This window comes from Falco biarmicus, chromosome 3 (assembly GCF_023638135.1).
Source record: "Falco biarmicus isolate bFalBia1 chromosome 3, bFalBia1.pri, whole genome shotgun sequence".
NCBI lineage: Eukaryota > Metazoa > Chordata > Aves > Falconiformes > Falconidae > Falco > Falco biarmicus.
In genome coordinates this window covers 12129011-12153129 of record NC_079290.1, presented here as the reverse complement: position 1 = coordinate 12153129, position 24119 = coordinate 12129011, and the positions used below count along the sequence as shown (strand labels likewise).

Here is a 24119-nt window from a genome sequence, read left to right as displayed (position 1 = left end):
GTGTATAACAGCAAACAGTTTAGATTTTTTTTTTTTTTTTGGTGTGTATTCTTAGGAGTTTAGGTAATCTATCACACTCAGAAGTAAGTCTTGCTCTCTCTGATTTCCCTGATCATTGGCTGAGACATCAAGCTGTGTGCAGTCAGCCTGGCTGGATTGTGTTTAGTTTCAAACGGAGGTGATGCAGTCCATCCCTCCATACACAACCATTGCCACTCTGCAGTTGTTTGTGATGTACTGTTTACTGGGGAATAGCATGGATTGTCTCCTGTTGCCCTTCACAGCAATATTTCATGCATCATGTGATAATTGCTAAGAACATTGGCCAAGCGAAATGCCCTCAGGATTGTCTTCAAATCTGACATGTGGAGGAGTCTTACCAACAACTTGTTCAACAGAAGCTATAAAAGGAGGAGAAATGAAAGGGAGGGAGGAATGGAGAGCAGTTCAATATTTTCCTGAGAAACTAAGTTTTATATTTGGTTAGTGAGTGTACTGTTGTTTTTAAACTGTATGAACTTGTTAGACTCTTCCTTGACAAGAACAAACTGAAAAATGGAAGACTCCCTGGAACTTACTTGTGCTATATATTGTATATCCAAGGAAGGAATTTACTGTTTGTGCATTTCTTAGAAGTGTGTGAATTGGCAGAGTAACTTTGTTTAATGTTTCTATTATATATTTTTGTTTGTTAAATACGTTAGGAAGAGAAAAAAATTAATCTGTTTAAAAATACAAAATAAAAATTATTAAGGAACATTAACAGGCAGAAGGCTGGTGAAATCTGTAGGATGTCAACACTTGCTGAATCTGAAGTAATCTCTCACTTTGTATGTTAAAAATTCATTAGCTGTAGTCCTTTCAGGGTCTAAAATTGACTGTGTTTTCTCAACCTAGAAGCTTGAAGTATGTATGAATGTCTTACAGAGCTGGAGTAAACGGTTTTATGGATTTTAGGTGCTCTTGGTGTGGTTATCCAGGTGGAGCAGTGGAACTCCTCGGTTGAATTTGAAGCATGTTCCAAACTGAGCCAGGATTCCAAACTGAGAAGCATTAAAATATAAAGTAATTTAAAATAGTACTATTCAAGTGCTAAAAATGTGTAGCACTGTATCATATTGCTGATGAACATTTTTCTGTTCACAGTTATCCACTATTGTGATTAAGAAAAGACAACCAATAACAAACGTCATACTGATTGACAGCCAAGTAAAACCATTCTTATTTTCTCTAGTTATATGTTCAGACAGTTGATTCCTTTAAAATACAATTTTTTGTTAGAAGTGCTAAGCTGTTCTGTTATACAGGGAGAATATAAATAATTAAACCTTTACTCAAAACTCAATGCTTTTTCTCACTTCCTCAGAGATACACTTTGAAAGAGCTAAAAATCCTTAGCCTTGGTAGTAAGTGGTTGCGTATTGTCCAGATGAGCTTTCTTTCCTTGCATCCTGGTTTGTGGCATGTGGAAATGCATTAACAACAGAGAATAATTTCATGATTAGCTTTTTTCCTCTCCACCCTGGATTTTTGAGCTAGAACTGTAACTTCAGATTGTTGGCTCCACTGTTGCATGTTGCTTTTCAGTAGTGACTGGGATGATGCAATAGACCGTATGTTTATAATGCTGACATCCTTCCCAGCTTCATATCATCTGAAAACTGTGTTTGAAGGCAGAGTTGGAAATCAAAATTGTCTTGGCAAATGGGAGAAATTGATTGGCAAAATACCATGCAATGTAATTGGAACACATTTGAGCTAATGTGAATAGGTGGAAGTAGTTAACTACTAATGAGAACAGTGAGTGTGTTGAACAGTTTTTGAGAAAATGGTCTAGAAGCTATAGGCTTACAAGATGTTCATGGTTTTAACAGTGTGATGTAGTCATTGTTGGGAAGGGGGAAGCAGTCCTACATTGGCTTTTAGAAATAGGATGGTGAGCTGCAGGACACGAAGTCCTCATTCTTTACTCAGCACTTGTAAGGCCTCTGTTAGGTACGCATCCAATTTTGAGTACAGAATTTTAGAAAATTAGTGGTCGGTCGGAAGAGTCCCAGGGGAAAGATGAAAAAAAAAAAAAAAGAAAAAAAGACTGATTAGGCATCTGTCAAACATAACCTACGAGGCAAGCTAAAGAGTTGGGACTAATAAGCCTAAAGAAAAAAGGCAGGAGGAAGAACTTCAGGTCTTCAACTGTGTAAAAAGCTACTACACAGAGTTACAGAACAGTATTTTACCTGTATTTTCAGTGGATGAGATGAGATCAAAGGACACATTTTTCATAAAAGTTTGCAATAATATTTTTTATGAGTATGAAAATGTGTGAAGCCCTAGAGCAGAGTAATTGTGCAGGCTGGCAATCTCCATAACTGGAGATCCTTGAGAAAGGTTTGGATAAATGTTAGTCATGATTCACACAGATGTAGTTGATCATGCTCTAGAGGAAGAGAAAGAAGTGGACTAGGTAACTTAGATCCCTTTCCAGCCTGTTTTTAATAGCATGCATGGGGTGTATCTTCATATTGCAAGACATGCTAAATGCATCCATAGCAGTGACCCATCCTGAAGTACTGGAAGGTAGAATGGAGTGCAGAGTGAAATACAGAATTTTTTGAGAGGAAGATTTCTTCTGCTCCATCAAAGCAACTCGGTTTTTGAATGAGTGCTCTTGTTGTACCCTTCTCAGTAAATACTTTGGCCTTCACCTTTAGCGCTATTCCTTTTTTTCACCTTCTGTAGCTGTGTAGCCAGCATTTTAGGTGGCTAATGAATAAAAGAGATGACACTTGGCCCATTCATTCCACCTTTCACAGTTCCTAGCCTCAGAGCTTGATCTGATTTTATCATCTTTTGAACTTGATCCAATGCACAGGAAATGAAATGGGGAGGCTAAGGAAACAATGTAGGTCTGATAGGTCTTTTCATGCTTGTATTAAGTAGAAACGTGAAATAATCCAAACCACTGTTTTGGTAGCTGAGATGAGAGGCTTTTAGAAGAAGAGCTGTCATAGGGGTGTTACCCTAAATAGTAGGAATCACGCTAGCTGCTGTGGGTGGTCAGTGGAGCAATATTTTATTTTTAAGAAATTGTCTTTTGTGCCCAGCTGGTAACACTTTGTACTGCTGTCTATGTGAAGTTGTATTTCGTTCTCATGCTGCTTTAAGTTTGTGTGTAGTACTTCGGAAAACAGCGAAAGGACTGAAGCATCAGGAGACGACCAAGTAATTGGTTCTGCCAGCTGAGACTGCAGAAGAGAAAAGGATCCCGTCAGTAGAAAAAATGCTAGTAAAAAACCCAGACATGGCTCCAGAGTATACACCTCTTTTCAGAGTCAAAAACCAAGTCTGGGCAGCTACCTGGCCAAAGCAAAATACTCTGTATTTGAGACAGAACTTCTGTGTGTGTCTCATTTCTTTTCTCCCACTGTGCACTTGTTTCCATTTTAAAAGGGGATTAAAGATTTTCCATGCTTGTAATAATTGAGAAATCTTATTAGCTACTGTCCTTCCTTTCCCTTCTCCTTAATGTCAAATTACCATGGGACAGTAAATACAATTTGCAGTCCTGAGAGGATGTTATATGGCCTGATGTCAACGCTGTTGTACATGGCAAAACTGCCAGTGATGATGCTCCTAGGTACTGGTGGCAGATGAACTGTTGGTGTGGTGTCTCTGACTTCAGCAAACCTACACTAAGAATGCGTTGAGCCAGTGAATGTTTGTTACGGTTTTATTTTTTTTCGCTCTACAAGCATCAGCGATTAAAAGGCCCCAGAGAGATGATCATAGATGGTTAACATTAATTTCAGCAACACCAAGACACTGTGTCTATGATAAGCTGTTTAATTAAACCTTGTGCCTTTTTTAATCTGCAGTTCCATTTCTGTCTGGCTTTTCCTTCTCATCTCATCTCTGTCTCTCCAGTTTCCATGTTTCAGACATAGCCTCATTTATTTTTATCATGCATGATTAATTCAGTTTACATAAAGGGTTTCTTGAGAAGGGTAAAGTATATAAAGTAATTGTTCAGCCTAAATTTGGATTTAGATGGTTTGCAACTCTCTTCAGTGCAAGTCAGTTTCCTGGTTCTGCTGTGCCTCTTTCTCTTCCCTCCAGCTAGCCTAGAGAGCCTTGCCAAAGCTGTCTAACAACAGCTGTTAAGCAGTGTGCTTAATCACAAACACTCCTTGCTGTCCAACTGCATTTAATCAGTGCAAAAGACAAAACTGCTTTCAGAAAGTGTGTTACGGAGAGAAAATGAGCAATAAAATAAAGAGGAAAGCAGTGTTTCCTAACCATTACAGTTGTGGGGAGAAGGAAGGGTTGTTATCCCAAAGGAGGGGAAAATCGGTAAATGCTTTTTTTGGTCAGTTCTCCGTAATGACGCAGATGCATTGGGTAGAGAACATCATTGATTTTGGCATCTTAGGCAGGAGTGAAGTCCTGCACTAAGTTGCATCTAACAGCATTAGTGCATGTTGGAGGATGGTGTGGCACTAGCAATTGCACACAGGAAGTCCCGTACACGCTGTACTGAGGTGTGATAGAATATTGCATTCAGTGGAATACTGACCAGCTAGGATATCTGATTCCCCCACAGTCTTAAAGACAAGGATTTTTTTGTACTTTAATAGTTTTTGACATAGCCACTGACAGCTTTTGTTTGGTTTTGTCTTTAGCTTAATACTATATAAAATACTTAGTGAACATAAAATCTGAGATCTTACAACTTTTTTAAGGGAAGCAGGAGAAGGAACATCTATATTAAAGCCAAAAACATGGCCATTGCACTGGTAAACAAAATATATTTTAATCACTATTTTTAGGAAGTGACGGGTCAGGAAAGCAAGCAGAGCACCAAAGCCGTGCTTCTGTACGTGTTTAAGAGAAAATACAATGACTAGATGCAGTTTCTGGAAGGTGTCAGCTTGTTACTGTCTTGGTGCTTGCACCGATTGAGATATGGACTCTCCAGAGAAAAATTTGGTCTGCATTGGAGACCTTATGAAGTCATACTTCATCAGCTTTTTTGTTAGTCCCCATCAGGCATACAGATGGTTTCAATTGTTTGTCTGAAGAAGGCTGCAACGTAAATCAATACCAGAAAACAAGGGAAAGCTCTTTACTTTTTCCCCCTTTGGCATAGTTTTGCATGGACTAAAAACTAATAAAATATGGAGAAAGAGTGTAAGGAAACAGGAAACTTTTTTATGAGGGAGGAGGTAGCATGTTCTGAAGATGTACCCACCCACCCCCCACCCCCTTTAATTTGGGTGTTGGGGCTGTCTGGAGAGATGTAGTAGAAGCAATGTGATTAATTTTTAGCCTGGAACTAAATGGGTACAACCTGATTTATCTTTCTTAAACTTTAGATGTATGAGGGTTTTCTGCCCTTCTTGGCCCCTGCATTCCCCCAAGAAAACTTTTTCTTCTTTGTATGCATGCACAAGCAAGGGTAGCTGGTGAGATTAGCAAGCAGATAGCATGGGAAAACTCTGGAGTTACTGCAGACCATCTGCTAGGAGTTACGTCCTGTTGTTTGTTGCAGACTTGAATTAAAGAGAAGAATTAAGAGAAGGCTGGAATTAGCCTTTGAGTCTTACTGGAGTTTTGCTGGTTTTGTCATTTGCTCTAAAATTCTTGCTTGATAACAAATAGTGTTATCCTTCAAAGGTTTCTATCTGGTGCTTGCTTCAGTTCCTAGCTTGTAAGAAAACTAATAAATGAGTAACAATGCAGTCTCTTATCTCCTTTTCCTAAAGCTCATAGGATGTAGCTGACAGCCGTGTACATTATTATTAGGCTGGCAGCCTAAACATAATAGTCAAAAATAATGTGGCAGGAACCGTGCGCTATGTTGGTGTAGCACATGCAACTATATTTGCTGCAGTTGGAACTCCCACAGGGTATTTGTCCTCCTTTGTCAGCACAGGGCATTGCAGGATTATCTCACTGAGTTGAAGGAGGTTACTGGCTTGGTCCGAAGTTAGTGAATTGACAGAAGTTGCTCAGATCTGATAGGCATGTTGCACTGAAGCAGCCTGAGCTGTAGAAATATTCCCACAGAAAAAAGCTGAAATAACCTGGAATGCCATTGCTGTATGGAAGGAGAAGGAATTCCTGGGTTGTTTGCTTAAGTTGGATGGCTGCTCTGGCGCTGAGCAATCTTGGGAACTTTGCAAAGTTCTGATAATTTTCATTTCACATCAAAGCACATGAAACAATCAAAGAGAGGAAACTTAGGCTTAGGCAAAGTGATTCTAATGAAGTGTTTCAAAGAGGGGGAGGAAAACCCTAAGCTTGCGTGCCTTTAGTTCATGTTTGTGTGATTTTGTTTGGGGAATCAGCAAAAAGGTGAAAGCTGTATTTCTACTAAATAGTTCAGTATTTGTGAATCTTACGTGAAGAAATGTATCCTGGTTTTTATAATTATGTGTGGTGTGTCCTGGATTGTTTTGTGACCTGCATATATGTAAACTGAGTTGGGTGGGAATAAGGCAGTAAGCTCATTCTAAAAAGGTTCCTCTTTCTGCCTTGAATTTGCAAGGTAACAAAGCTTATGAGTGACTGTATTTAGTAGTATCTGGCTTTTTGTTGCCAATTATTACCCATAAAATATATTCTGAAGTGACTGCTACTTCAGCTTTTGGGGTAAGGAGCAGTCTAGCAAGAAAAACCGCTTAAATCCTCCGCCCAGCACTGTCACAACTGGTGTGCTTTGAACGTAGACGGAGGCAAGCAGAGTTAGAAATCTGTTCTGAACTGCCTGATTTTGAAATGAGCTGCTCTTGATGTGGAAAGTCCCAGAAGCTTGCCATCTCATCCAAAATACGAATCCTGCCAGGAATCCTAAATAGGTAACGGTGCGTGACGGACGGTTTGATAATGAGCATTCATCTGGCTTCTTGTTTTTCCCTTCACAGTTGTCTGGTGGGTGCGAGCTGACGGTGGTAATCCATGACTTCACTGCCTGCAACAGTAATGAGCTGACAATCCGCCGTGGGCAGACAGTGGAGGTCCTGGAGAGGCCCCATGACAAGCCCGACTGGTGTCTGGTTCGAACCACGGATCGGTCCCCAGCTGCAGAAGGCCTGGTCCCCTGCGGGTCCCTCTGCATTGCTCACTCTCGCAGCAGTATGGAGATGGAGGGGATTTTTAACCACAAAGGTAAGACATGATGGAAACCAAGTCTGTTGATCAGCAGCATGAGTTTTTGGGTAATGGGGAGTACTGTGCAAATGGGAATTCCGGTGTTCTTGCACTGTTTTGGTTTCTAGGTTTTATTATAGATAAAACAATGCTTTCAGCAACCTGCAGCCACGCTGTCTATTCCAAGACAAGCAGTCAGCAGTTCTCAGTGTTAAGTGAAAATGTGGCTGAAGACAGGGAAGAGATTTAAGCAAATTATATTTTGGTGAACTGAGTTTATAAATCATGTTAGATCAAGCTCCATGACAGGAGAATCTATACCTGTCGTGTGCTGAAAGGGGAGAGGGAAGAAAATCACCAGCATGCATTATCAGTGGTTCCTGAGAAACACTGCAGTAAGAAGTCATGACAGCATCGGGCTCAGCGATGGAAAAGGTAATACATGCACCTATATGCCCTGGCACACGAATTGGCTATTTAGACTTACATAGTTTACTGAACTGAGTGTTGCAGAGTAGCAGTGGCACAGTCATCCCTTTTTCCCAGAGCAGCTCTGAAATCTTACTTTGTTTTTCCAGATGCATGAAAGAGTGTGCCCCTGAAGGGTGTAAGAAAAATCTGACAATTTTTTGAAAGTTTCTAAGGTGTGCTGTAGTCCTTTGACTCCATAAACTCCCTAGACTTGCAGAGTTTGTTAATAGAGAAAATGCTTGCTTGCTTCATTTGAAACTTACTTGAGTTTGCAGCCTGTGAACAGCAAGAAATGTGAATTAAAAAAAAAACCACCAGAAAAACAGTCCATTAGAAGGTGTTTTATCACATGCTGGGGAAAAGATTCATTTCCAAAATTGTTATTGCAAGTAACAAGATTAGCAGGAAAAGTGATGTTGGGGGAAACTTGTTATCCAAAACACAAAATTCTTGTTTTGGACAGTTTTTCATAAATATAACCACAAATTTTTCAATTATTCAGTCCATCCCCAATAGCACGTTACAATTTTTCCCAGGTTTTTCAGACATTGTATACATATGCTTGGCTAAAAGAAGGGAGTTTGTGTTTCTTACATTAGGAGCATGCACAGCAGGAACTTCCTGAATGCAGACTGATTAGGGGCGGGGGGGTGGTGGTGGTGGGGTGAAGCCTGAAAGAGTCTGAGCTGTATAGCTGGCATACTTTTTTGTCCTCTTGTGTCCTATAACAATTTGGATAGAGAAAGTTGAAAGTTTGCAGTTGTGCGGATGATAACATTGAAAAAAATCGTTAGGTATCACCAAAACATTTCTTCCTTTGACTAGGAAGTGAAATCATGGAATGTTACCACTGTTTTATTTGTTTGTTTTTAACACCATGCACAGAATTGATAAATCCAATTTGCTTTGGAGCTAGGGGAATTCATTTGAATTGCAATTTGAATGCAGAGAGTATTATGAAGAGAGGCAGATTGTACTGGACAAGATACGTTATATGAGGAACATTGACCCTGTCAGACTTCTGAGGGAGAGGCAGTTTATATTGAGCTGGTTTCGCCTTTGCAGGTTACTTTTATTAATCAAACCAGTGGACATAACCTGTATTATGTTTTTTCTTCAGTGTTTGTTTGGGGAAGGTGGGGCAGAGCCTTGTAAAGTTACTTTAGTTTCTGCTTGACGTGTTGCTTTGAAATACAGAGCATTAATTAATTATGTTAATCATGGAGACTGAAGAAGAAAAGGCCATTGCTAGAACAAGCATGATTTGCAGGGCTGAATGCAGCCTGAGAAGTGACTTCTGTCCCTGCCTCTGCCACAGGCTGCCTGTGGGATGTTATGGCATGCCATCTAAACCCTAGCTGATAAGAAGCAGCTGCTAATTGTTTATTCCCACATTACTGGGTGTCAGGCTGTAGGAGCTGAATGTTTGATTTGTGAAGTTTCCCCGTGCATGTGACTGTGACCAAAGTCAGTGTGAGCAGTCTTGACCACGCATACTATTATATAATGTTAAGTAATCTGGGGAGGGAAAAACAGCAAAAAAAACAACTTCAGACTGGATACTTGAGACCACTGGATACATTTGACTTCAGTCTCTACCTCAACTTTATACTGCTTGAGTAGAATTGAAGTAGTTGATAATGTTCATTTCACAGAGGGACTACAAAAATTAAGCAAAATTAGTGGAGTGCTTTGATTTTATCGCCCCCCCACCCCCCAGGGAAAAGTACCTCAGACAGTCCCACAAAGCAATTACGCATTCTCAAGTGCTGCATTTGATTAAAGATCTTTAAATAAAGCATTAGAGAATATGCTAATCGGAAGAATGGAAAAACAATTAGATGATCTTCTCAGAATTGTGAGCATTGATTGAGGTATGAATTCCTAACAAACAAAACAAAACCCACAACCCCCATAAACAAAGAACAAGTGAATGGCTGACATAATTTAAGGCAGTCTATGTACTTGAGTGGATAACTTTTAACTGTTGTATTTTCTAGATTGCTAGTGCTTGATTCTGCAACTTTAGTCTTCTTATTAATACAGATTTTTTTTTTTCCTTTTTTTGACCATAATTCAGTAAACATCTGTTTTTGAATGATTCAACAAACTAGGATATTGCCCTCTGGAGTTCTTAGGTCTGAAAAGACATGTCATATGTTAGGCTCGCAGTGTGAGCATCAGGTTTGAGTAATTCTGTACAGTTTATGGGCTAAGCCACGTGCAGTAGACACGAGTCTGGAATTTGTGCATGTCTGGCATCGCAAGCTGTTGCGAGAGGCTTGGGGAGAGAGGTTTTATGTAATTCCAAAGGAAAAAGGGAGGTGATCAATGTCAGAAGTGGTGGTGGTGACTGCTTGGATGTTGAGTGCTTAACTAACACAAATGACTTGTTGAAGCAAGGAGTTCTGTGCTCTTTCCAGTATCTGTGGACCCTACAGTTTTCATCTTTTCAACAGTATTTGTCAATACTGTTCGCCAGCTAAACAAGTCAAAAAGCCACAGCATATCAGAGCTGAAGTGAGCTTCAAAGTTTTGAAATGGCAAACCTTTTCTAATTTACAGCTCATTCTTAAGTTTTGTAAAACCACATTTTATCAGAGTACAGAAATGTTGGGTGATACTTAATGCCTTAAAAAAATCTGAAATTATTATCCAAAGTAGGGTAACATGGAAGATTATTAAAGCAGAAAATATGTTTAGCCTAGTTCTGACAGCTGATCATGGCTATTTCTTGTGTGTCCACATATTATCTGTCAAGCATGAAAGGTAATGTTTTATTTTCTTGTAAGAAGACAGCCCCAAAAATGACCTTCCTTACTTGCCTACAAGTGTAGGTCTTACTTGTCCTCTCAGAACGTGTATTACTTTAAGTATCTAATCAGTATCAATGGGTTTAAAAAAAAAAGGCATTTACAGTATCTTCAGTCTCTAAAATTTTATAGTAGTTAACAAACGTTTTGTTAAGAGTATAGGGAAAGTATTACACAGAAAACAGACATTCACTAGGTGGATAGTCATTTAGGGGGAGGGTTGATTGCAGGTTACAGACCTCTTGCTTGCTCTGCTGGATATCAAATCTATTTTTGTAAATTATTTGGGTCATTTAATCAAATTGATGTACAGTTTACAGATGAGTACATTTTTATAAAGTCTAAATCCCTTCTGTAATGGGGGGGAAGAGACAAACAAGTGGGTAGTGAAGAGGTTGAATAACAGTTGGTACACTCTACAAAAAATAAATTACTAGCTTTGGAAGAACATGTTTTTCACAAGTAATACATAAGGCTTTGCTTTTTTTTTTTTTTTTTGGGCAATGATTTCTCACATGTTATTGGGTGTGGGGGAGAAAGAATATTCCTGTTTTATTTGGTGCTTCTCTCTCTTTTAACAAGGGTTTCTTTTCATTCTGTGGTACATCCTTTTTATATGTGCAGTTCTTTCCTTTGTTTGCAGGGCATTTACACAGCCACAGAGCTCTGGGTAAAGGGCAGGGGACGGGATTCAGTATAATCAGTATAATGAAAGTGAACTTGTAAGCTCAGAAAAAGTGGCAGGTGTTTAAAATGGTTTGTGAACACCTCTTGCCTGCCTAGGTCACAAGTTCACTGTCTTTTCCAACTTTGAGTACTTCTGAAGTCTGAAGAATTTGTGATAGTCCATCATATCCTTTCTGTTGGTGCTACTGCTCAGCAAGCTACAAAGGCTGCAACAGGCCTTTGCTCATGAGGCTTACATTTACATGTATTTAAGATACAGGGTTTCTTGTGACCACATCTATCTGCCGATTCATGCTACTATCTGTTTAGTTCAAAACTTGCCCACAGATCTTTTATTTAGCTGGAGGTACAACATCTGCCTGTTTTATACGTTCTTATATTGCAGGTATCCATACAGGTTTGTTCAGATCTGAAAGGTAGATTATACCTTAGTAATGTGGTGACGTGCCATGCACCACTACAATACTGAATACCAGCTTTTGATTTTACTCTCAGGATACTGTCCTGACTGGTGCCGTAAACAGAAAAATGTTATTTGAGCAGGTTTGTTTTTTTCCCCAACTGTAGTATCTCTCAAAGAATCTACCATAATAAAGAGTATCAAATGGCTGATGCTTTCCAAGACGGTTTAAAGAACTGTGTCGTAAGCCCTTTTCTACACCTGCAAGATGGGAAGGAGTGGTGTAAGGCAGGAATTGCAGGTGTCGGAGCTCTTCTTGAATTGGTATGGGGGCCTCCCATTCAGGAATTAAGAAAAAGAAAAATTGCACGGGTGATCTAGAAACATTTCCCCAGAAAAGACAGGTATTTTATAGTTGAGGCCACAGAATGGGATAAAACAAAGTCTTGAATTTGTTACATTAAGTAAGCTTGCTCTCGCACAGTGGGAGACCTTTTATTCAGAATATTAATTTTAGATGAACGGGGAGGTGGGGAGAGTAAAGGTAAAACATCTTGCATATGTTTGAGAGCTTTGAAAACTGTGGTTGAGAAATGGAGCGTTTCCATGCTGAGTCCAAATACTGTTGTGTAGGAAGAGGAAGCTCTGGATGGCAGCAGAATTTGATCAAGTAAAATGGGAATCCAGTCTGAATAATTGAAGGAGGACTCCCTGTTTGTAGTGGAAGAAAAGAAGGATGACCTGGGCAGCGATTCTTTGCTTACAAGCAGGGGGAGGCTGTAGAAGGGGAAGATTTGCTGTTTTGAGTCTGCAGGCGAGCAAAGCGTGGGCCATGTGTTAGGGAAAAGGATCCCCACCCGTGGCTTCGAGCCAGAGCGCTGCCTGTGAGATTGTCTGACCGCATTTGCAGCTGCAGGAAATGAGTTCCAGCCCAGGCCAGCAGGGAAAGTAACTCCTGACAGCGGGTAGGTAGGGTGCTGCTGGCCTGGCCTTGGGGCCACCTGGCAAAAGGTGGGGACTGTCGTTTCCAGGGCACCGTACAAAAAGGGATCCGCTTCTGCTACACAGCGGGATGTGATCACGTGCAGAAAGTGATACTGAGGAATGTGTTGTACTTGTGTAGGACACTAGATGTTAATCTAAAAGTTCTGGGGTTTGATGAATCAATTCCCGCATAAAATTTGCAAATAACAGGCTGCCCATCCAGATATCCGGGTGGTAGAAAGCCTTATGAGGAGCTCGCAGGAGGCAAAGCGGAGCGGTCAGTTGGATTTCATGCTCTGCTCATCTAAATTAGCAAAAAATTGTAAAAGCCATGCTGCAGTGGCAGTTCAACTTGTTTATCGGGCAGACGAGCTTGAACAGAGGTGCAGGTATTTTAATAACTAAAGTTCATCTTCACAATTATCAGTTGTTTTGAAAGCCTAATAAATCATAAATAATTTGCCAAAAAGCATTACTAGTCTAATAGCAGCAAAGATAGTTCGAATTTAGGGTTTGTGTGTGTATGTGTGGTTTTTCAGACACGTTCTCATGCTTTAGTCCAGGTAAATAAAATAGCTGCAGTATGAAGTTAAACAAGAATTCTCTATCCTGACTTGCCCACCTTGTGGTTTTGGTTGAGTTTGCAGTTAAAAACATGGTTTGAGCATAAGTAAACTTAAATAAAATGTCAGCAATTGACTGTGGTCCATTAGATCATAATCTTTGCATTGAGCTTTATAACCAAACTATCAAATGGTCAGAATTAATAGCCAGATTATAATTCAGCCTTGAATAAACAGTGAAGTCTATATGAATTGCTTCCTTGGCATTGTGCAATCCTAAACTAGATAAGGAGAGTCAATGAATCTCACAGGTTTAATTTCTGGAGGAGTTCTCTCTAAATCAAGTTTATATGTGCTCGGAAACATCATAGGATTGATTTCTGCATAAACCTGCCTTTTAACTCCTGCGCTATTCTTCCTGGGCTGGGTTACGATAAAAGATCTGTCGGATATATCTGTATTTCCCATGCTGACTCTATTTGTGGGCATAAATATGTGGTTAATTTGTCTCCGGAATTTTTGTACATAGGTAATGAAAGCTTTCTGCCCTGCTTGGGAGCTCAGTATTACAGCTGAGAGAAAAGAAGAAACTTTATAATACTGGCTTGAATATACTTTTGGTCCCAGACAGCTGCCAAATACATTTCTCTCATATCGTAGTTGGAAAGGAAGTAAGTGTGTAAAAACTATCTGCTTCAGAACAGATGTATTTGCACAGCTGATCTTTGGGAGGTAGAGGGTGGATATAAACCAGCAATTCTGATGGCTTTAGATTTCCCAAGAGCGCTGTTATTTTGCTTGCAATTAGGGTTTCTCTGACAGCAGTTTCTTTTTCTAACCAAGTTATTGAGGCAGAACAGAGTACAAACTAAAATCATATCCTGCAATAACTGACCCTCTTCAGGTGCAACAAACAATTGAAAAAGTTGCTTCAGTGTTAAGAATTACTTCTTGAGGGTGTCTTTGTTACCCATCTGGAGATCACATGAGAACAACCCAAAGAATTTTTCTTCCATTTCAATGAGTAAATAGTTTGGCAGAGTGGTGGGGGACAGGGAGAGCGGAGCTAGGGACACCTATTTGGACAGCAGAGTTCTAGAGACACAGAGTTGTCATGTGGTAGCTGCCTTGTTCATGATGGGTGACAAGGAGCTATTGGTGTATTTTTTTTCCTGTAGCTGGAGTGGCTGTTCACGTCCAAGGACCACCTGGGTAATTTTACCTGATGCGTTTTCCTTCTGTCACAGAACTGTGTAATACTGACAGTGTTCATAAAGTCTTCTGTTCTTCTGACTCTCTAGTTTTTTGGCACTTACGCTGCTGTGGCTCAGATTCTTAAACTTGGTGTTGGGAGGAGCGTTTATGTGTGTTGTGTTTAGTGGGAAGGAGAAAATTGTTGAGGACCAGGCTAGAGCCAATGTTCTTGTGTGCCTTTCAGGGCTCGTCACATCACATCCGCTGTCATTGCGGCCTGCAGATGGAAGTAGCAGGATTTAGCATTCCACTGACTTCCTCCAATTCTGTTTTTGTAAGGAAGCTGCTGAAAGTCCATGTCCCGTTGACTTCATTTCACTTTTCCCGCAAATAGTAAAATACTAGTCTCTGTTATGCATGCTAAATGAGAAATGTTGCGCCACTTCTAATGCAGCTCTTATGCAGAGGCTTTTTAGATGCCCTTGATGTCTCTTAATTTGTTGACATTGGTTGTAAATCCCTGCTTCATTATGCAATGTTTTGCTACTATTCTGAGTGGATGTTCACTGATACAGGTATAGTTCCAGTTTGGGACATGCTTGTGCTTTCTCCTAGCTTTGAGTTGAGTACAATTAGCAAGACATTTTTCTGTCGTGGACATCTATTGAACTTAAATTCATCATTCTCTAACCTGGAAGTTACACAAGTAAGTGATGGAATTTGTTGAGCATACTATGAAAAAGAGGCTGTAGCACTATAAAAACAGTTCATGATTGCAGGAAAAGTACTCGTAATGCTTCTCAGAAATTTGCAGTATGCATTTCCTAGGCTGGATGTATAATGGTTAACCCCTATAGCAATATAAGACATTTACATAACTGACATGCAGGCGTAATAGTAAAGGCTATCTTAGGTAAGCTTCTTATCAAGTTGTCCTTGATGACCAGAATCCTGTAGCCATTCTCCCTGTGGTCAGAAACGAGCTGTGTCCAAACCTACTGTACTTTAAGCATTTACAGTGTGGCAGAAATAGTCCCTGTGACAAAACATGGTTAAAAGTATGTCAGGTTTTCAAGAGCAGGCTGGACAAAGCTCCAGAGAACCTGGTCTCATCTCATAACTGACCCATCCTTTTGAGCAAAAGGTTGGACTATATCAGTTTTTGAGGCCCCTTTCAGCTGAGTTATCCTGCAGTCCTACACTAAAAGTTAGAATTGGCAGCACGGACTTGATACAATCCAAGTGTTTCCTGGAGTCTTGCCCTCCTCTTAGTGTCTGTGGGGATGTCAGAAATGCTTAAGATTTTGCCTCAAAGTATATTAATTCCATGTAAGAAATGGAAAGGAACCGTAACAAGTATTTCTGCTCATGAAAAGTGCTAGTTATTCTTGTTGCGCCATGCTGGGTGTGATTTTAGCCTCACTATGCTTATGATCATTTGTTAACATAAGCTTTGAAGTAAGAGTGATACGGAGAGTCCCTAAACACAGAGTCTAGGGAAATCTAGTTGCATGTAAGAACCTGCAGATATGCTGAAGGAAGGAAAGCTGCTAGGGAAGCCACCTGGAAAGAGGGACTTGTAAAGCGGAATGGTCATTGGTTGCTTTCTGTAGAAGAGCTTAAGGGACATGGAAGTAAGTGGGGTTGTCAAGGTCTAAGTTCAAGCTGTTGCTCTTCCCCTTATGAATAGTAGCAGAGGAGTCTTAGAAATGTTAAATGTAGGGAATTTGTAGTGATGAAAAAGATCCTGGAAGAGAATGAGAAAGAAAGCAGGATTCACTGGCAAAAATGTATATTAAGTGAAAATTTAAAAAAAAAAAGAAAAGACTGGTTGAGTGGATTGACGTGTGTTTTAGGCAATATTCAACAGAAAAGCTTAGCTGGTGAAAACCACCAAATTGCTAACAACATATCTTAACCTTTTTATGTCAGTAGCTAATCGCTTTTAAAGAGTTTATTTATTATGGACTGACTTGGTTGTTGGTCCGTCCTAGTGTGTTCTGTGTGTGTTTCTCATTGTCTCAGGGGTAGCGAAACACATGCAATCAAAATGCTGGTTGATTTTGGAAATGGAACAGGCTTAGGTGTGTTTGTCCTTTCACATCCTGAAGATGTGGCAGGACTAAATGCAGTCGTACTAGAATCAGTTTGGAAACCACTGACCCGTGACTCTGGGCCTGTAACCAGAGCTGTATCTGAAGAAAAGGTGCTTATAGCAGATCATACCCTGGAGGTACGTGCTGTGTTCTCTTTGTGTCCTGGTTGCTTGCTTAAGTGAAAAGCCAGGCTATGGGATCCAGCGCTCACTTGTGTCATCTTCACAAAACTGTGCTGAGATTACAGTCCTCAGAACTGGAGTAAATTAATGGCGGTAGTATTTACTGTCTTCTTTTGCTGTTTGTGGAATCACAAAGCCTTACTCTTGTTATTGAAATTGTTGGGGTGGTAACAAGCATTTAGATTTCTGTAATGATTTTTATTTGAAAAGAAGTGTTTTATCTATTTTGACAGTCTAATCTTTCTTAGCAGTATTTTATTAATTTTATAAAGCAAAACGCCATTATAAATTGCAGAAGGAGATAGCACTGTTCAGTCAGGTTGAGCTTTTGAAAGACAGTATTAGCTTTTGGAAAAGTTTAAGTTCTTCAGAATACTAACCTCATATTTTTCTCAGCAAGTTGCATATGTATTAGGATATAGAGTCTGTTTAGATCTTTTTGTGTGTTTCAGGAAGTTAACATTAACCAATCTGAAACTTCTGCCATGACAGCATGCTTTGTTCAGGAGGAACTAACTGGGAAAACAGAATGTGCAAAAAATTTGTGGCAATTAATATTTTTTTCCTGCACCTAGATTTTAATTGCTGTCCCAAAGGACCATCATTGTCTTAACTGAGTGTAGTTGCCTTCTGAAATATCTGAAGCATAGAATTACAGTGGTGGGTATTTTGTAACTGCATTTTCACAATTCTAGTAAGGGGTGATGATGTAATTTCTGGAAAGTGTACCCTTTTCAATTTTGTGAACTGTGTGACACTGTTCTTTTTTTGGTTCAGAGCTAATATTATTTTAAATGGATGTAAAATGCATACTGTGTAACCCAAACAGAAATGTCTTCTCTTTTTCAGTCCTGAAATATTCTACATCTAAAATTCAGAGTAGATATAAAAAATGTTAATTACCATGCAGAAACAGTCACATTTGCGGAATTGTTTGGCAGTACAAATTTTCTATTGTTTATATGTTTTAACATCTGATAAGCAATGTAGACTAATAAAACCCTGTCCTGTGGATTTTTTGCTCCCTTCTTTCTCTTTTCCTAGGCAAAGCTAGCTTCCAAGTATACTTAAATCTGTGTAGTAACAAATCTGTTTTCATAATTTACGAAAATGCAGCATGTGAAATCCAGGCTGAGACAGAAAGCACCCATTTCTGATTTTGTTCTCCTGCGAGATGTAGTGCAGAGGAATGGCAGAGGTTGCTTCATTTTGCTAAAGTAGCTTTTAATATAATGAAGGAAGCTGTGAATGTGTGCAAGTTTTTTGGGGTTTTTTTGTGTTGAATGCTAATATTTGAAACCCAGACAGATGCTCTCAGTGCCCATGTGCCTTTCCTGCTTCCAGAAGCAGCAGGGTGTTGAGTCATGACTGGGCTCCATCTGGCATATGTAGCAGCGCTGTGCAACTTAACGTGGTGTATTACATGGACATGACTTCTGTAGACAGTACTGAGCAAAGACCAAAGGAGAAGAGGTCTTGATGTAACCCCTTGTAACTCCAAAATGCATTTGCACAATTTGAACTTAGCAGAAGGGAAATAAGAAGTGTTTTGGTCAGTGATACCAGCTAGCAGGTAGCCCACGCAGCTTGCGGAAGCAGTTCCTCCAGATGCATATGTATGGAACGAAAGCATCGGTATTTCATACAGGGAATGTGTGTCCAATTTTAAAAGCATTTCTTTTATTTGTAATGACCTAGTTTGGTTCCTAGAATTTTCCTTTTAAGTGACATAAAAGAAAGTAATTTTAAGTCAAGAACATAATTCAGTATTCTGAACACTTCTGATGAATATATTCTTACCCTTTCCTTTTGTCTTTGACTGCATGCATTTCTAGTTAAGACAATTATCTATGAGAGATATGTTAAAAAGAATCCCAACTCCTGTATGTGCAGTTACAACTTGTTTGGAAAATTAAACCTTGTTTTAACCAGGTATTTTTTCACACCAGCAGGCTGATTCCTTTTTATTTTGGAGTGGGAAGGGAAGAGAAAGTGTGTTTTAAATACAGTTGAGGAGACTACATCAGAAAATTCAAATTAAAACAAGAAAGGATGATTAAGGGTAACTTGGATAATGAAATTAGTGATAAAAAATGAGTGTTTCTTCAATATATCTCATTAGGACAGCACGTATTTCTTGCTTGGAACACTTTTTGTGTTTCCTCCAATGTAGAGATGAGGCAGGGCATATTTCTTCTCCCCTCCCACCCCTCGCTAAGTAGTGAATGTATGTGGAACAACATTCCTTACACTTATCCAAAAGATTTTGTTTGAATTATCTGAAGCTGGTTTGTTGTGGTTTTGCTGACAGTGGCTGGGATCCTTCAAGCTGATTTGGCATGCTGCAGTGGTGACTCTGTCTGAGGAGTCAGAATTTTCCCAAAGCCTTTCCAGATAAACAGAAGACCGGGGACACTGAACATCTCATCCCTTCTTTGAAAGGCCTCTTCATTCTTGGGAGTGGTATACAGGCTCCAGTTCCTTGGCTACAGAACAAAATTAAAACCTCAAGAAAATAATAGCCAAATTATTAATTCTGGGATTAGGATGTCACGTGCTTTTTTATATTCTTTCGTACTGTAGGCATGAGCAACAGCTAGGGCATGTTCTGCAAAGCTGGAGACAGGAAGGACTTGTTTAGATCCTGGCCTCAGTGACTGGATAGTTGGATAAATGGTTTGTTTCCCAGTATTTTTAATTAAAGCCTGAGTACTTAAGTCTTGATATCAGTTGCTCTAGACAAATGTTTTATCCAAGATGTAGAAGGGAAGGTTATTAATCACCCAGCTGAAAACAGCTCTTTACACTCAATCAGAAAATACTTTTCCCAGGTTTGCTAGCTAATTAGATAGCTCTTTTCTAATTTCTAGATATTTTCTTAGAGGTGGTTGTCGGTTGGGTTTTTTGGTTTGTTTGGTGGTTGTTGGGGTTTTTTTTGTTGATTTGGTTTTTGTTGTTTTGGGGTTTTTTTGGTTGAAACACCCACATTTTGAAAGGAGTTCTTGGAAATCTCAACTTAAGGATGTTCGCACGATTCATTGCAAAATACAGTTTCTGACTGATTCAATTTAAAGTGTCTCTGGCAGCTGGCAGCACTGGTAGTAAAGAACAGGAAACAACGCACTGAATGTAAGTCCAAAGAGCCACTGTTGTAATGATTCCGCTCCTTGCAGACTGGCAGTGTTATCTGTGAGACTGAGGAGCTGTAAGGCTATTTTTTGGGAACAGGATGATCTTTGTGTATGGAGCTGAAGAAACCAGATCCTACTGGTGCAGCTGTGCTCCAAGCAGTTAAACTGTAGATACATTGTACGCTGAAGAAAAAGCAAAGCTAGGCTCCTTTCAGAATTTTCATCCTAGTGTGGGAGCTCACCTTTGAAGAATCAACCTCAGGTTTATTTATTGATGCATTTTTGCTGTTCTACAATTTCTTGATTGTGCTAGAGTATTTGAGTGTGATGCAGAGCATCTAACTTGCCAAAGATAGCATTTCTGTGCAAAGTCTGCCTGATTTATTTGTTGTTTGGTGGGTTTTTTTTAAGGGGAAATGGATATTGTAAATAAAATTCCTATTGGTTTGTGCAATGTTAATTTAGTTCAAGAATTTTAAGTTATGAATTTGTGTCTAACTTGGGCTCCTAGGGCTGGGTGGTGTTTGGTCCAGCATGGTTTTGGAGAAGTCTGAATCTTTTCTCTCCCACATTCAGAAACATGACTTAAAATTGTAAGAACTGTGCACTCCTCGATGAAAGCATTTGTCTCATAGATTGATTAAAAAATGGTTTTAGGTGCTGGTGCTGGCAGAACTGAATAAAGAATTCACTCTTCTATTAATTTCAACTATCCTGTATACACTTCTCAACTCTTAAGATAAACAAGAATTTTTAAAATAACTTCATAATACTGATTTAAGAATATATGCATTGCTGAATTGCTTTTGTAAATGCAATGTCTGGAATAAAAGGGGGAAGATTCCAGAGAAGAATACAGATTTAGTTTTGCTTGAGAACAACATTAAATTTTGAAGCTGGGTTTTTTAATGGTATAATCTTTGAAACTTTTTTCTTTTTTACACAAAACTTAGATATTAATGAAAAAAGGTTGACTCTTTAGCTTCTTTGTCAGGCTCTGGGACAATTCAAAATAGGTGTTTAAAAATGAAACTTCTGCATTTTTTTTCTTGTTCTGCTTGTTTTCCATAAGATGGTATAAAATGAAATGGGTCTTAAAAAGATTAGGTTGGGATGCTGTTTATCTTGCTTTATTATAAATTAAGGGTTTTTTTTCCCAATACCATGCAAATCTTTTGGAGTATGAGAAATGCAGTCAGTTTAGTTGTCCTCTTCAGTGAAAGAAGGGATGAATGTTTCCATTCTTACATGCAAGACTAGTAATAGTACCCTCAGGTGAGGTAGCACTTGCATGGGGAGGTTAATACGGTGGCAAATGATGGTTGTGGATGCTGCAGTTAGGAACTGGTACCTGTGAGAAGCTGAAGCTCTAGCAAGCTAATTTCTTGACTCTCAGTGTCAGAGACTGATGAGCTTGTTACTTCTGTGCTGGAGTGAGCTGGCAAAATGTTAGTGCTTTCAAATGGTTTGGGCGGTCTGATATTGTCCATCAACGAGCCCCAAGATTAATTGCAGAAAGTTGATCCCATTCCTTTACTGTCATAATAGATACGGGCGTGTGATGTTTTATTTATGTATATCATACAAAGTATGTGCTTGAGATTACACAGTGCTACTCTAGCGGATATTTTTTAAATTACTCACTGGGAAGTAGTCTTTCTTACAAAATGCTATCTTAAAAGTGAGAGAGCCTGGAATTTTAAAATCTTCATGAAATAGTCATTGACAAAATTTTCACCTGGACACTTATTTTGTGACAGGTTTAAATATTTGAGAAGTGTCTTAAATTGCTAGGGGTATGAAGGGCCTTTCATCAGTACTTTGCTTTCAGAAATTAAGCTGATAACTGTCTACTTTTATAAAGGAAATTACATAAAATATATGGTCAAGAAAACTCATTTCTGCTTTACACTGGTAAGGTAAAAAAAAGAAAGGTAATTTTTACTTTAAAAAACCACTGTTTTAAGTGCTGCCAGATAGCATGGGTCAGTATCTGAGCTTTTTTCTTTGCTAATTTGATCGAGTTTATTTCATTGGGTTGAGGTCTATGAATATTTAAGCGGTGAGTGAAGCAGGGGGCAGCTCAGTGCTGCTGTGCACCATGCCATGCAACCCAGCGTCTTCTGTGCTGAGCTTGTGCTCTGTGCCCAGGCGCGGTTTTGCCTATTTTCCACGTTAGACATATTCTCACCTTCAGAATGGAGATTGACTGGTTCATTGTTACTGAGGATGAGTTCCTACAACAAATGGCTGCTAGGAGGAGCCACAGGAAGAACTGTCTGGCAGGAGCTAATGCAGGGTAAGGCTCTGGAATACAGAAAACCTGATGGAGCTAAATGACAAAGAGACCGTTGTGGCAGAGCCTGAATTAAACTGTAGAAAGGCATTAATTGGCTACTTGTTTGGGCTTAAAATTACATATATTTATATATCAGGTCACTGACTCAGATAGAAATGGAGAATTGTGATACGTCTTATATAAGATGACAGTGGTACTAAATAATGGCCCCTGCTTGTTAAATTAAGAAATGTTTTTGTGATGTAGAAATCATCTCCCTTTTGCTTATGCTTCAGCACAAGGGTCTGAGCTTTCTGTCTTGGACCGTAAGAAAGTTGTAGTTATTGTTTCAGTATATGCACCAAGATGTTTTTCAAATTCTTACCTGATACCCACAGTGACTGCAGCACATTCCTGTGGAGTCTGCTGTCTCCACGCCGGTGTTGCTGTGCAGCAATTGCTTTTTAAAACAAATGAGTATACGTCGAAGGCAACTGCATATTTGTGATCCTTTCTTTTTAATCATGTAACCTGTGAAACACACTTTATGTAGTGGTTCGTGTGGCTATTCTCAGTCCCCCACCACCTTGATCTACTTGTCAGAGTTGTCTTCTCAGAGTAGAAAGGGCCAAAGCATAAGCTAAAAATAATGGTGTTTGATTTAAGTACAAACAGAAGAACTTTTTGCAATAGCAAGCTGCAAACGATGTAGTTCCCAAAGCATTTTAAATATATTCCTGCATATATTATTGGTGTTACAAGGTCAGTCTACATGCAGTTAAAAAGCAAAAGCAAACCAAACAAAAAATAGGTTTGTGTGTATTTTACTGTGTTTTAGTCAGATGATGTCTTACATATGGAAATCACTATTTCAAAGCTATATTGATAACTTTGCTATTTTTTTCTAAATGTTAGTTAAAGATGTGAGAGTTTAACTACAGTAAGAATGGCTGGATATTTTTTAGCATCTTCAACATGCGTGGGAACTGTTGGGAAGTAGAGGAAAAGGATTGTTTAATTTATTTTTTTTTCTTGCTCAACTAGAAACTAGAATCATTTTCAGATGTTCTACAATTTCATGAAGAATAAACTAGCCTTAGTGGAAGTCTCACCGTAGGTGGCAAACTATAAAGATCACTTATCCTGAAGAAAGGGGTGGTTTTTTTCTTCTACTGCCCACCCCCACCCCTTAGGAATTCAGTGTCATTTGAAAGTTGTCTTGGGTCAGAAGAAAAACCTTCAGGAATCAGAATTAATGGTTTCAGTGCAGGAGGCTATGAAGGGAAAACTGACTCAGAATTTAGGGTGGCTTTCCTTAGAAACATGAAGAAAGCAAAACTTTTGCCTCAGCTGGAAGGGGAGCACAGCTCTTTAATAGCGCGAACAGGGTAATGTGTGTGTACCCGACTTGTGTTAAGTGCTAATGATAAGCCTTCCTTGACTCTGGAAACCCTGTATGCTATCAGTACCACATAAAATTCATATTTATCCTTGTGTTACATGCATTTGTTTGTGCTGTTATCATTGGCAGTCCCCTCACTGCTTTATTTTCTTCTTTCTCACTATATACGATTGTGTATTTTACAGTACTGTTTGTTCAATCTTGTTTTAGGGCTCTTTTTTCATGACAATATGATGAAAGCATTTCATTTCTGTTTTTACAGAAATTCAATCCTTGCTTTGGCTTCATAGCTGTTTATCTAGTGAATGTAGCTTTTTGTATGTTCTTTAAAATAAGATGATGATGTGTTCGGGGGAAGAAACCAAACATCTTTTCTAGGTTTCTAAAGTTTTTAGCTTTTTAGCTAAAAAAAAGTGTTTAGTTTTTTAACTAAACACTTAAATGAATATTTATGGACAAATGGTTGTGTGGCATGCTAGATGAAGAATGTACAGATAAAAAATAAAATACACATAGTTACAATTTACCGCACAGGAAGACAGCTTGATGAACTAGAAATTTATCTTGCAGAATATAAGCTTAGAAGTGATCTGAAACGCAATTTAAACCAGGACAAGGTCTTAAATGAATTTATCAAAAGGTGTGAGTTTTCTAGTGTTTGGATTTTTTTTATTACCTTTCATAAGCAAGGCTCAAGAGCAGGTGAAGGTAAGGGCAGAATCTGTCATTTGGTGCAGATTTTGTCAGTGAAAATGGAAGTTCTAGGGCA

The 24119-nt window shown here is 39.1% G+C and overlaps 1 protein-coding gene across 5 annotated transcripts in view; it reads left to right on the top strand.

Annotated features, from left to right (window-relative positions):
* TRIO (trio Rho guanine nucleotide exchange factor) overlaps positions 1 to 24119 on the top strand; it is a 255638-nt gene that overhangs the window by 178840 nt on the left and 52679 nt on the right. For all 5 annotated transcript variants that reach the window (XR_008820638.1, XM_056330815.1, XM_056330813.1 and 2 more), the window contains exon 34: positions 6924 to 7167. Coding sequence is in view for 4 of the 5 variants with exons in the window: in XM_056330815.1 (XP_056186790.1) it covers positions 6924 to 7167 (244 nt within the window). In the remaining variant the exon portion in view is untranslated. The remainder of the gene's footprint in view (positions 1 to 6923; positions 7168 to 24119) is intronic.